The 11,836-nt window shown below is 41.6% G+C and overlaps 1 protein-coding gene across 1 annotated transcript in view; it reads right to left on the reverse strand.

The window, feature by feature from the left end:
* Positions 1–167: 167 nt before the first annotated feature.
* Positions 168–11,836, reverse strand: part of ipcef1 (interaction protein for cytohesin exchange factors 1) — a 24,172-nt gene continuing 12,503 nt past the window's right edge. Inside the window, exons 8-23 of the mRNA XM_035524386.1 lie at positions 11,593–11,661; positions 11,028–11,174; positions 9,549–9,676; positions 9,142–9,335; positions 8,649–8,735; positions 7,343–7,632; positions 5,530–5,583; positions 5,246–5,339; positions 4,864–5,033; positions 4,332–4,405; positions 3,726–3,797; positions 3,153–3,214; positions 2,773–2,882; positions 2,002–2,188; positions 1,479–1,660; positions 168–1,227 (exon numbers count right to left, since the gene is read on the reverse strand). Coding sequence (XP_035380279.1) covers positions 997–1,227; positions 1,479–1,660; positions 2,002–2,188; positions 2,773–2,882; positions 3,153–3,214; positions 3,726–3,797; positions 4,332–4,405; positions 4,864–5,033; positions 5,246–5,339; positions 5,530–5,583; positions 7,343–7,632; positions 8,649–8,735; positions 9,142–9,335; positions 9,549–9,676; positions 11,028–11,174; positions 11,593–11,661 — 2,151 coding nt within the window. The 3' untranslated portion in view covers positions 168–996. The remainder of the gene's footprint in view (positions 1,228–1,478; positions 1,661–2,001; positions 2,189–2,772; positions 2,883–3,152; positions 3,215–3,725; positions 3,798–4,331; positions 4,406–4,863; positions 5,034–5,245; positions 5,340–5,529; positions 5,584–7,342; positions 7,633–8,648; positions 8,736–9,141; positions 9,336–9,548; positions 9,677–11,027; positions 11,175–11,592; positions 11,662–11,836) is intronic.

Below are 11,836 nucleotides of genomic sequence, written 5' to 3' on the forward strand. Positions count from 1 at the left end.
CTTCATTCATCACTGCTCACACTCGCAGATGGCATGTCGTGGCCTACTAATCAGCCTACTTTGTGTAGAGCCCTGACAAAAAAAAAATCAGTGTCTACTTTTCTGGTTAAAGATTTTTTAGAAGTCAGTACAGAAAGACAAAGATTTCTTCCATGTGCATTTTGTGTAATGGCAATTTAATAATTTTACCAGCATTATATTTACAGTATAACTGGTTTTTAAAAACAAACTAAAGTTTGTAACAAAATTGGAAATCCCAAAGCAGTCATGCAACATATACATTAGATATTTATATTCAGCAGTAAATACATTCATACATAATAAATTAAAAAAAAAATTCCCTGCCACTTAAACAAGGATTGTTCATGGCACTATTGACCTTCATACCATTGTCCTGAAAAATAATTTTTAATTGACACAGAAATATTTTTTCTGTGTGACAACCACTGAACAGGTCTGATTTCGGACCTGAATGAGTTATTCTGATATTCAGATATTCATTTTGCACGTATGAAATTCGAAACTGAAGAATCTGTAGACCAAATACATTCTGGCAGGCCAAGAGATGTCTTTTAAAGTAAAAAGCATGTAGTAGGAACTTGGAATACAGGCATCCATCACAGTGTATGTGTGATAGAATCACAGGAGGTCATGAGTCGGGGAGTGTTTTATCCTTTTGTAAAACATGTATTTAATTTTAAATGCTGTATGTCCCTTATGAGATTTGACAGTTTCAGGACTTTCTAGATTTCTTAATCAATCATAGTGTGAAACAGATCAGCTCATGAGAGTCAGTGATGACATCCCATCCAGTTCACTTTAACTTTTAAAAAAACATTAATAACAACAACAACAACAACAGCAAAGAACAATGAAAATCAGTAAGCAGGGGTGAAATATAACTTGAGTCACACATTAAATCCATCCACAGCCATCATCTATCAATCCATAAACAGCATATTGGTGCTACTGCTCTAAGCAGGTGGCCCTGGGCGCTTACAGGCTGGTCTCTGCATACACCGTCGGGCTGAGGTTCTGCAGCTGCACCTGCACAGGCTGGCTGGACTGAAGTCTCTGACTTCCCCCTGCTGTTGCTGCTGCACATGCCTTCTGACTGATCTCCTCCAGCAGGACTACATTCGCTCTCCTCCACTCCCGGTACGTACCGGCATCCACAGTTGAATTGGCCAGCGCCTGCTCTATGGCTAACAGATCCGCCTCTTTGGCCTTAAATGCAAAACAAACACACATACACACGCTCAGAACAATGCATGCACAACATGCTAAGGACCTTTCTAGAACAACATGTGAGAATACATTATGTTAAAACTTTTTTTCTTTCCTGTATATGAAGCTCACAAATGCACACAAAAACAAGTCTCAACCATCTCAATACTGCCATCTGCTGTCTGCCTCAGACAATGTCTCAGTTTTATTCCATATCAAATTCCTAGATGGACACTTCCCCACAGTGCTACCTTTAAAGTGCTGTTGAGGGTTCGAACCAGGTGCAGCTTCTCATTGATGGTTTCATCCTTGCAGCGCCGGATGAAAGAGGACCTGTAGTCACGCTTGGTGGAGGGCTGAGGTGCTCCACATGGCGACAGGCTGGCACATTTAAGATGGAGGTACAGCATCTCCAGCTCATCCGATGGAGGCCCTTCGGGAGGAAGCGTAGTCAGGTCACCACTTTCAGCCATGCTGGGGATCCAGCTCATCTGATCTCAGCATTGAAGAGTTACATATGTGCTTTGCAAATCAACAAGTCTCAACTTGTAAGGTGGGATGCAAGCACTAACAGACCACTTTGGACACCGACTAGAAAAGGTCATGGGGATAATAAATGTAAAATTTTAAAAAGAATTTGGTGCTGTGGCTTTGAAACTGACTAGCTAAGTACATTATTGAATAGAGGAAAAATATGAAGGTGATATGAGAATGCTGGGGCTGTTCAGGAGACAGATGCTCAGGCAGATTAGAGTGCCCTCATTGGTCACTCACGGTCATCACCATGGCCTGGGTTAGCGTGCTTGCTGAGGGAGACCTGTGGGATGCGTGTGTCAGAGCTGAGGTCCAGCCATGACTCGCTGTCTGAACTCGGACCCTCTGCATCATTACACACCAGAGACGCCAGGGGGAGCACTGCCTGACAAGGTGATGAACAGGACCGTGGAGGAGGAAGGCAACCCTGCAGAAAAACCGTGTGTAATTTAACACAATTCACGTATATACATCCGGACAAGGGTGTGATGCTGTACTGTTCAGCCGTCGCTCAAACATAAACCACATTAACTCAAAATAGCATAGATATCAATTAATCGATATTTCTACAGAGATTTTAGCAGTTTTACAGGTGTCCAGGTCTCCAGCAAGTCTCCAGCAAGCACACCAAAGACAACAGTGGGCAGGAAAATCTCCCCAAAAGAGAGTTTGAGAAAGAAACCTCCAGGAGAATCAAGAAGTAATCAAGAAGGGCCACCACATCCTCATCTGGCGACGCCAGACAACACAAGACTTGTCAAACTACTCTAGAAGAACCACATGAGAGCGCAATCTATGCAAAGTGAAGTGTGACAAAAAGTGAAGCGTCAAACACTTGCTTTCAGATTTTTTTTTTTTTTTTTGTGGTTGCTATAGTTGGTAAAAGCTGTAATTATAGACAAAATTCTGTTTATGAGCAGTTAAACCAAACATATATGAGAATCAAAGAACCTGATATGACACTAAATGCACAGGTCATCAGAGCGAGTGCATACACACCACACTACTCACATTAATGGAGTCGGCAGTAAGCTGTCCAGAGTACTGGGCACCTGTTTCTGCTGGTGTATCTTCATCATCATCATCATCATCATCATCATCGCTGGCTTCACTATAGCACTCTATGCATGCATCATATGCACACACACACACACACATGCGTGCACGCACACACATGCACGCACGCAAACACGACCACACACAGTGATGGAAAGCTATGATCAGCAACTACTTTGGGTTTGTGGTAACTGAACAGGTGGTCTGCAATGACACATTTGGGCTATATATAAACAGGGCAGATTATATGTAATGGACAGATACAACAAAAATGTTGTTACAACTGTATGCATGTGCTGTGCGCAAGAATGCGTATAGAATATGGGTATCGCTACCTTCACCGACTGCATCTATAGGTTCCTTTTGACTAGAAGCTGCAGTCAGCTTGCTCAGCCATCTGATACCAAAAAAAGCAAAACAAAAAATAAAAACAAACAAAAACAAAAGCCAGATCAGTGCCACTTCACTTCTCTCTTCATTCCCCTAGCCCCTTCGTTTCTTTGATTTGATATTACCAGCTTCAAAGGCACAATTAGCTTTATAGCACAAAGTTTTTCCCTGCATACTTTCTCCATTCTTTCATACAGCTCTGCTACTAATACACTGTAAAGTACCACCCCGTTGGGGGAAGGTCGCAAAGCCTGCTGGGCGATATGCATTCACAGGCATCACAAAGAGAATATATGAAGCTAGATGAAATGTTTGCCTTCGCATCCAAACGAAGACTGGTCCAACATAAATCATGCACTTCTATGATTTGGTGAAGCTGAGACACACAACTGGAGCAGTCCCGTAGATGCCGACAGTACAGTACTCAATTAGTTATGCCTTGGAGCCCGCTATAGGCAGCCAGCCTCTGACCACAGAAATACACTCTGCTCGCCCCCTTTCTGCTATGTCACACTCACTTGTGCATATCTCTCTTGTTCTCAGCTGCAAAGAAGAGTGTCACAATTTGCATGTGGCTGGCCTTTATTGCACTGTAAAAGGCAGAGAAAATGTTCACAAGGTTAACATCTGACAACACAGGTCAAAGATACCAGTTACATGTGTTTACTGAAGGCTGGAGAATCTAATGTGAAAAAAAAGAAAAGAAAATACATGCATATCTATTGATTTATACATATTCCAACAGCATATGGTAACTGTCTAGAAAGGAAGTAAGAAGACTGCTGTAAAACTGTCTTCACCAGGCTATTTCCTGTGTCAGGGGGGTGGAGGTGAAAGCATGTTATTACAGCAGATGCTTAATACCATACCGAGAACACCACCATACAACTGATTCGGAGCTAATGTGAGGGACCAGGGACTTTAACTGCATATAAACCCATACATTTTACCAACATAAGACAAGCTAAAGAGCAGCACGTCACTATAACTCAGTATCGCCAATGTTACAGAAAGGTCAGTGCTAATTAAGGAACAGGAAGACAATACCATTAGTTGGTGGTCCTATATCTTCACATGTACAAAATCACTCATGGAATAATAAACTATAGGAAATAAATACTTACTACTTCCTCCTGCACTCTTGTGCTTGGTCCAGAGTGAAGTCTTTCAAGATGATGTAGCCCTCTGCCTTCTCTGCCTGGAGCAAAATGAAGCCGTGAGCGCAAAATATCCGCAATTTGTAGCTGTGGAGTTAACATCTGAAAGTGTCTGGGGCCAGCTCTACACCAACAGAACACTGAATAGATTTCATCTTTTGAACTGGAAATAGCTCAGAACAATAAAAATGGCTCTTTTCAGTCTATAATCTAATCAGGTTTGGCTATGGATTGATCACTTTTGAGCAAGGGACCCCTGCCGTGATGATAAGCCTGTTTTCTTGTGCTAATTATTTTCCATTTTGTTCCCAAGATTCATGATGCTGGAATTTAAGCTATATACACTCTCTCCATAAAGATTCTACAATGAACAGTAATGTTTACCTATGAATCTTGCAAATGATCATCATTACAATAAACTGCAAATACATCTCCGGACAAAATACACTGCAAGGGAAGAGACAATGTCACGGGCAGGAGAAGAGAGAGAAAGACTCACCGATATGTTCGTGTACCAGTACAGTGAGCTGCCCTTTAGCACAAACCAGTATTTTTTCCATTTGTTGCCCAGGAAAGCTCTGCTCTCTTTCTTCTTGTAGAGCCAGCCCTGGCAGTCCACTTTCCCCAGCTCCTTCACAGACACCCTCCTCCGACTCATTGTGACATTGCCTATCAGCCATAGAAAAGAAAAATGCAAACACACACCACACAGAGGATCGTACAGTGATGTTGTGATCAGATGGTAATGAGGGCATACAGCCATAGCATTATGTACAGGGCTGAATACAAGATATTAAGCCTGATTAGGGTTTTAGGTTAAACACTTAGAGTGTATTAAAACAATGTCAATAACGCTACACCACTCCTGTGATATTGCTTACCTCGACCTCTTGCTTTGGGGAAGTCTTGCAGATGCAACTTGAGGAGAGTAGAGACAGAGGGGCTGGGTTGTATCAAAAAAGCCCCAGAGCAACACTGCCATCAGCCCACACAACTCACACAGATAAGTGCAATGACACAGGGTACAGCTCAAGAGTACACAAACTTCCCCTCCCACAAATGGCACACACACACACACACACACACACACACACACACACACACACACACACACTTGTTCACTGGTCTAAGTGAACAAGGTCTAAGTGGAGGCCTGAATACTTACAGAATCCTCCATCCTGGTCACCACTACAGTCCTGAGACCAGAGGAAAGTAAGTTCTGCAAAGGAGACATGAACATTCTTAGTGACAGGGGAACTACTGGAGTTCAGAGCAAAGAGTCTTTCATGTCTCCATAAGGATGTCACTGATGAACTGTAAACTAGGTAGCTTTTTATTAGTGGCTGCCAGAAAAGCTATAAATAATGCTACCAGAGTTTGAAGGTAACTACATTTGTTGTTTAGCTACAATAAAAAAAGAAAAACCAAAAAAAACTAAAGAAAACCGAGATTTAGGCTGTGTTGGCAAACAAGACGTTAAGCTTACCCGTAACCAACATTGGAATACGTGCAACTTCCGAGCTGTGAACATGATAGCTCCAAGAAATAGTTTCGTGGACATTATAAGGATTAGAAGAAGTTCTGCGCCAGTTTGGCAAGACAAATCGACTTACTGCGGCGGCTTTAGTCAAAACAAAAATGCGCATGACATTTTAATCAGCATGACTGATTTAATCAGTTACCGCCTGTAAATATGTAGCGTACTGGGGATCATTGAGCAACTCTCCATAATATCATTATCTCGTTTGTGGAGTGTGCTGGCGCCTCACTCCACTTCAATCGATAACTCAGTTGATTGAACGCCATCGGGCTGTTTAACGTACTTCACCATGTAAACACACGATGTCGCTGCTGAACTACGACGTAATAAGATAAAGGTCGACACGTTAGTAAAATAAACTTCTGCGTGACCAGTTTTATAATTAAATTAATTTATTAATTTAAATTCCGACATCTACATGGTCATGGTAACAAATGCACGTTCCAAACCTGCGTATTAATGTATTTGCACTGAAGTACTGCAGCTTTCAATATTAATAAACGTGTGGAGAAAAGGCCACTGTTAAAGTAGTTATAATTTATGTTTTCCTATTAAGAGTAATTCATTTCTATTTATACTTAAAGGCTTTAGATTATTGCATATTTGATATTAAAATTAATATTACATGTGATAAACCCACGATATCGTTATTTCTTTGGGCCACATAACTTTTAAAAAAACCACTTTAAGAAAACAGTAGTTATATAAAAATGTACAAGTGGAATTCTGCAATTAGTTTTTTACAGATCACAGAAACACAGCTCAAATGCACTCTCACATACACATTTTCTCTCATGCTGTGCACACACCTATTTTCTTGTGATACATACCTTTTGTGATACATACCTTTCTGTACATAGTACACACATTTTCATCTTTAAAAAAAAACCCCTGTGACCCCATTAACACCTCAGAAATAAGGCAGATAAAATCCAAGTTAATAAAAGGTAATACATTTTGGTAAGCTAGATCCCAGCAAATATGCAAAAAAACTGGACCAACACAGAAAATATGCACAGTAAACGTTCAACACAAATTAAATAATTTAATAATAACAAATGAAACAACCAATTAACAGAGACAAGGAGAACGCTTTTAAGCTTGATTCATGATCTTTCTCACTGGAAAAAAATAAAATAAAAAAAATAAAACTGTCCACAGCATTGTTAATGCACCGGTCTGTACTGAACATTTTTGATGACTGAAACAAAACCACAAAACCCCCAAAAGTGTCACAGAGAAATACCGTAGGGCACTCCTCAGAACTGACACCTCAATGGAGTATTTTACTTCAAATCTTTTAAAAAAGCTCAGACTGAATAATAATACTGAGCATAGACAGCAGACACAGTGAGGTGGTTTGACCAAACGCACAAGAAAACAGCAGCAGCCGCGGCACACACAAGCAACGTCGCAGGGCTCTACATCAGTGTGTGAATAGCTTGAGTCTGGCGAGCCAACTGCTGAGCAGCGAAGGCTGCGAAGGGGGCCGCTCGGAGCCGCGTGCCGCGGGCCCCTTCTTGGTCTCCGTCTCCTGATAGGGGATGGTGGCGCTGTTGTGCAACTCGGCATTGATGAAGCACTGGCTACCGCGGATGTGATCGACGCCTCGGACCAGCTGCCTCTTGCCCACCGGGGGGCGATTATACGGCACAGGGAAATGCGGAGCCTCCTCAGAAATGGCGGGGATCCGCTCATTACTCAGATACCTGTGAAACACGTCCTGGCCTGAGAAACAGAAATGTTATTAGATCCTTCTGGCAATATAACAGGAGAGGAAAAGAGTAACATAAGTAATTTTATTTACATACATGCAAACACATGCATCTACAACCCAGATAAAAAGCTTTGGATTTCTTAGGTGGCTTGGGACTATACTGTATCTGAATTTAAAGAATGTATATAATATACATTCTTTACAATTAAAGAACACACACACACACACACACACTAGTCTATGTAAGTTAAGTCAATTATGGCATGTAATTTAGTTCCATATGAGGCTAATTTCAAAATCATATTTAAGAAAAATTTGAATCTGACAAATGAATGGTCTTGGTGACCACAGTCTTCAGTCTGTTTTTTTTTTTTTTTCTTGGACATCTTCCTTGTGTGACAGCTATTTAAGGCCTTTAAAAACAGCCAGAGGTATTCTGCCTATTAACTCCTAATTAATGACATTTAGCAAATCAGAACCTCATAAAACTAATTATATGAATTCCTGGACTCTTCCAAATGGAATAATGAGGCATTCAGTTTGGTATGTAAACCTTTGAAACACTGGAAATCTATTATAGTAAATACGTGATGCAGAGGAATAAGTCTGCCTCTAATCAATTGTTTATTATGACCTCTTATGTCTTACGGCCACACCAGCCTGACAACGCCTGATCTCGTCTGTGACCTCTTATGCAAACAAAGTAGATGCTCTGATTGTCTTGACAAAATAAATTGTTTAAGTTGTGAAAAATTTTAGTTTAAATGTCTTTAGCCTGGGTGTATGTAAACCTTTGCCCTCTCTCTCTTACATCAGCACAGGAGCACATTTTAATAAATGCATTACATTAAAAAAAAAAGCATATTTATAGTGTAATTGATCCTTTCTGTGATTATTGATCTATAAACATGGTGCAGGAATGCAGAGCACATGAGAGTGGTGTTAGGCCTGCTGTGTCGCAGTAATTAGGCATGTGAGCTCTGCTTGCTTTGGGTCAGGTTGAGACACAAGCAGGATTTGCTCCTACCTTTCCTTCCCAGAGCCCAGGGCCGGTTGTGGGGTTCGGACAAGCCCAGGCAGGTTTCTGCTGGCATGGACACGGGCCGTGGTCTCCCTGTCGCACACCCACAAGGACATAATCAGTCATGGGTTTGGGCTGCTCTAACATCTTAGCCATCTCATAATGCTATCATCAAGTATGTTGATATCTTGCTTCATTTGTCTGCACAAATGTAGTAGGGCATAAACATGAACAAATACGTTTCTGGTGTTTTATGTATGCGTCTGCTTGCTGCTTGGTTATAGAGAAGGCGTTCCTACCCACTACAGATGTCCCCATGCTTTTTACAATTTTGTGCCTCTCTCTTTTATTACAAAGGCATTTACAATAATCTGGTAAAATGAGTCAGGTGTTTTAAAACAAAGAAAACTCAAAAAACATGCTGTACGTATTCCCAGGACTGCCACTAAGAACTGATGAGTTGTAGTTCAACGATTAAAGATGTTGTTCTAGAACTGACCTCTAGAGGGCGTGCGCTGTCGAAGTCTAGCCTGCGGGACGGGGACCTGTGGAGGGGAGATGCTGATACTAGGCTTGCTGGTATAATCTATGAGATTAGAGCGTCGTCTGGCTGCCCGGTCCAGAGATGAGTTGGGTGACTCGGAATTCTTCCTTCTCATTTTGACACCAGTACATGTGTTGGACTTCACATCTCTGGAGACATGGAGACAGACACAAAGAGGGATTAAATTATTATTGTTATGGCAAGGCCAAAGAAGTGAATATTATCTTTATTACACGACATATAATCGTCCACTAACTCTCTAGTTAAAGGCACATGGGGAACACCTGTTCTGTTTCCCAGAAAGGTTAGTCTCTATTTGCTGAAACGCAGGAGAAATAACTTTAGAAGCAGGGGCCACTCACCGTGGAGCATATGGCATAATGGGGGGAGGGGGAATATACAAGTCCAAAATGGCTGGCTTCTCTTTCTTAACGCAGGAGCTCTCCACAGGGGCTTGGCAAGACTGTCCAGGAGGACTGTGAAGACTGCTCTAAATGAAACAGAATCAAAACAAGCTTTGGATGCTGATTAAACGGAGACAAATATCCACACATAAAGTTGCATAATTTTTCTGTTAGTTACCTTCAGTCGATGCACTCTTCTAAAAAGGCTGACATTTGCTATGATAGCAAAGTTAAAGAAAGCACATTTGCAGGCTGCTAAAACTACCAGACTCCCAGCTTCAGTCTGGTCTGTTTTCAAAGCACATATCCAACTTTTTAAAGTGGGATTTAGAGATGGTGTTTATGGTGTAGAGTCATTCACAGATGTTGATCTAAATCTCCACATTAAGATAATCTGTAGTAAGTAACTGTTTCATTTTCTGGTTTATACTTCTGTTTATATTTTTCTGTACATACACAAGGGCAATTTTGGCAAGGAAAAACTGGTAATTTTACGCCAGAGCATAAATTACTGGGTACAGCATACATCATTTTTTGTTCCTAATTCGATTCTGGTTATTATGCAAACATTTATTTCTGTTCTTCTGTCATTGTTCTTTATAAGGGATGTTTCTTTTTGAATTGTACTGATTAGTTAAACAGATACAGGAGCTTTTGGTTTTAGGCTACTAGATTATTGAAAACTGATGTGCATTTACCTACAATGTACTCTTATATTAAATGTTTCCTTAAGCTACAATTGAGAGTTTAACCTTTGATGATGAGGTGTGTGGGCAGTGAGTTGCCGGAACAAAAGAGGATTCAGGGTAACACCTCATAAAATCAGCTGGTGTTCTGACATTTGGAGCAGAAGCATAGTTAAGGCATAGTAAATCAGTTTTAAACAGCTTTTGACACTGCTAAGATAGAGGAACCTCCTAGACACACCACCATTTTTTTTGGACATCATGCATTACATGTAGATATGTAATGTCAATATCAGATTTGTATGAAAGATGTGTGCATGTGCATGCATGTGTGTCAGTGTGTTTGTGATTGTGTGCGTGCGTGTGTGTGTGTGTGTGTGTGTCTGAGAGAGAGAGAGAGAGAGAGAGAGAGAGAGAGAGAGAGAGAGAGAGAGAGAGAGAGGGAAAGAAGGGGGGGTATAAGTAGACTGATGAGATTATGTTTGTCTAAAGAGTCATTGTTCTTTGTGCTGCGCCGCTATAAAGCAGCCCATTAGCACATAGTCTGGGTGGCAGGCAACTTATATTTTCTTGACTGACCAGAACTATGCAATGGTGCAAAGAAGCTGAAAAAGGTGCAAAATGTCACAGCACAAGATACCATAAATCACATTACACACCAGCTTCCGCACACAGCTATTCAAGTATTTGAAAGTGCATTTAAGCTCAATTAGCATAAGAAAAAGGGCCTTTGCACTGCTCAGGACTGTACCTGCACAGCAGCGGGCTTCCATCGCATGTTCTTCAGTGGGGCAGGGGTGAAACTGCAGGTTCCTGCAGGCCTCTTCTTCAGCATCAGAACCACGCTCTGAGGATCCTCCCTCAGCTTGGCCACCAGGGTCTTCAGCTGCCAGCCTACCTGCCACAGGCCAACACACCTCCTGTGAGACTCCCCAAACAGAGACCTACTGCAAACCTCTGGGACATGGGCTGAACTGAGACACCAGTGCTATTATAGCATCAGGTCACCAGGACTGTTAGCTGACACTGAGATACTTAGAGTGAGAATGATATTAGCCTACAGTGCAGTAGGCTAATAGTCATTCAGTCCTAACCCCTTTAACTATAATGTGTTAATAGTAATTAAAAGCAAAACTTTGTTTAAGACATTCTTTGTAATATACAAAAAAGGTCACGTTAAATTCAGTAGTTTCCTCTCCCTTATGCCACCTAAATAACGCCACACAACTCCCTCACGTGTTGCACATAACCTCATCTTCTCTCATACTTACACACTTTCAGGCAATCATGGGCTAAGACTGGCCACTGGGACTCACCACTGTCTGTCGGTTGACCTGCACCACCTCATCCCCCGCATGTATTCGCTGAGTCCTGTCCGCTGGAGACTGTTGCCAAGCAGAGAGAGCGAGAGTTCATCAGTAGACGTGTGAGGATCAACGGCTTGACAGTAAACGGGGGGTTGGCGTAAGAGTGTGTTTTCTTGTTGGTGAACTCAGAGTAAAGGACTGAAGCCTTTAACGTTGGAGAGCAGAATGGAGAAAGCAGGATCGTTCGCTGAGT

The sequence above is a fragment of the Electrophorus electricus genome, chromosome 3 (assembly GCF_013358815.1).
Source record: "Electrophorus electricus isolate fEleEle1 chromosome 3, fEleEle1.pri, whole genome shotgun sequence".
In the NCBI taxonomy this organism is placed as follows: domain Eukaryota; kingdom Metazoa; phylum Chordata; class Actinopteri; order Gymnotiformes; family Gymnotidae; genus Electrophorus; species Electrophorus electricus.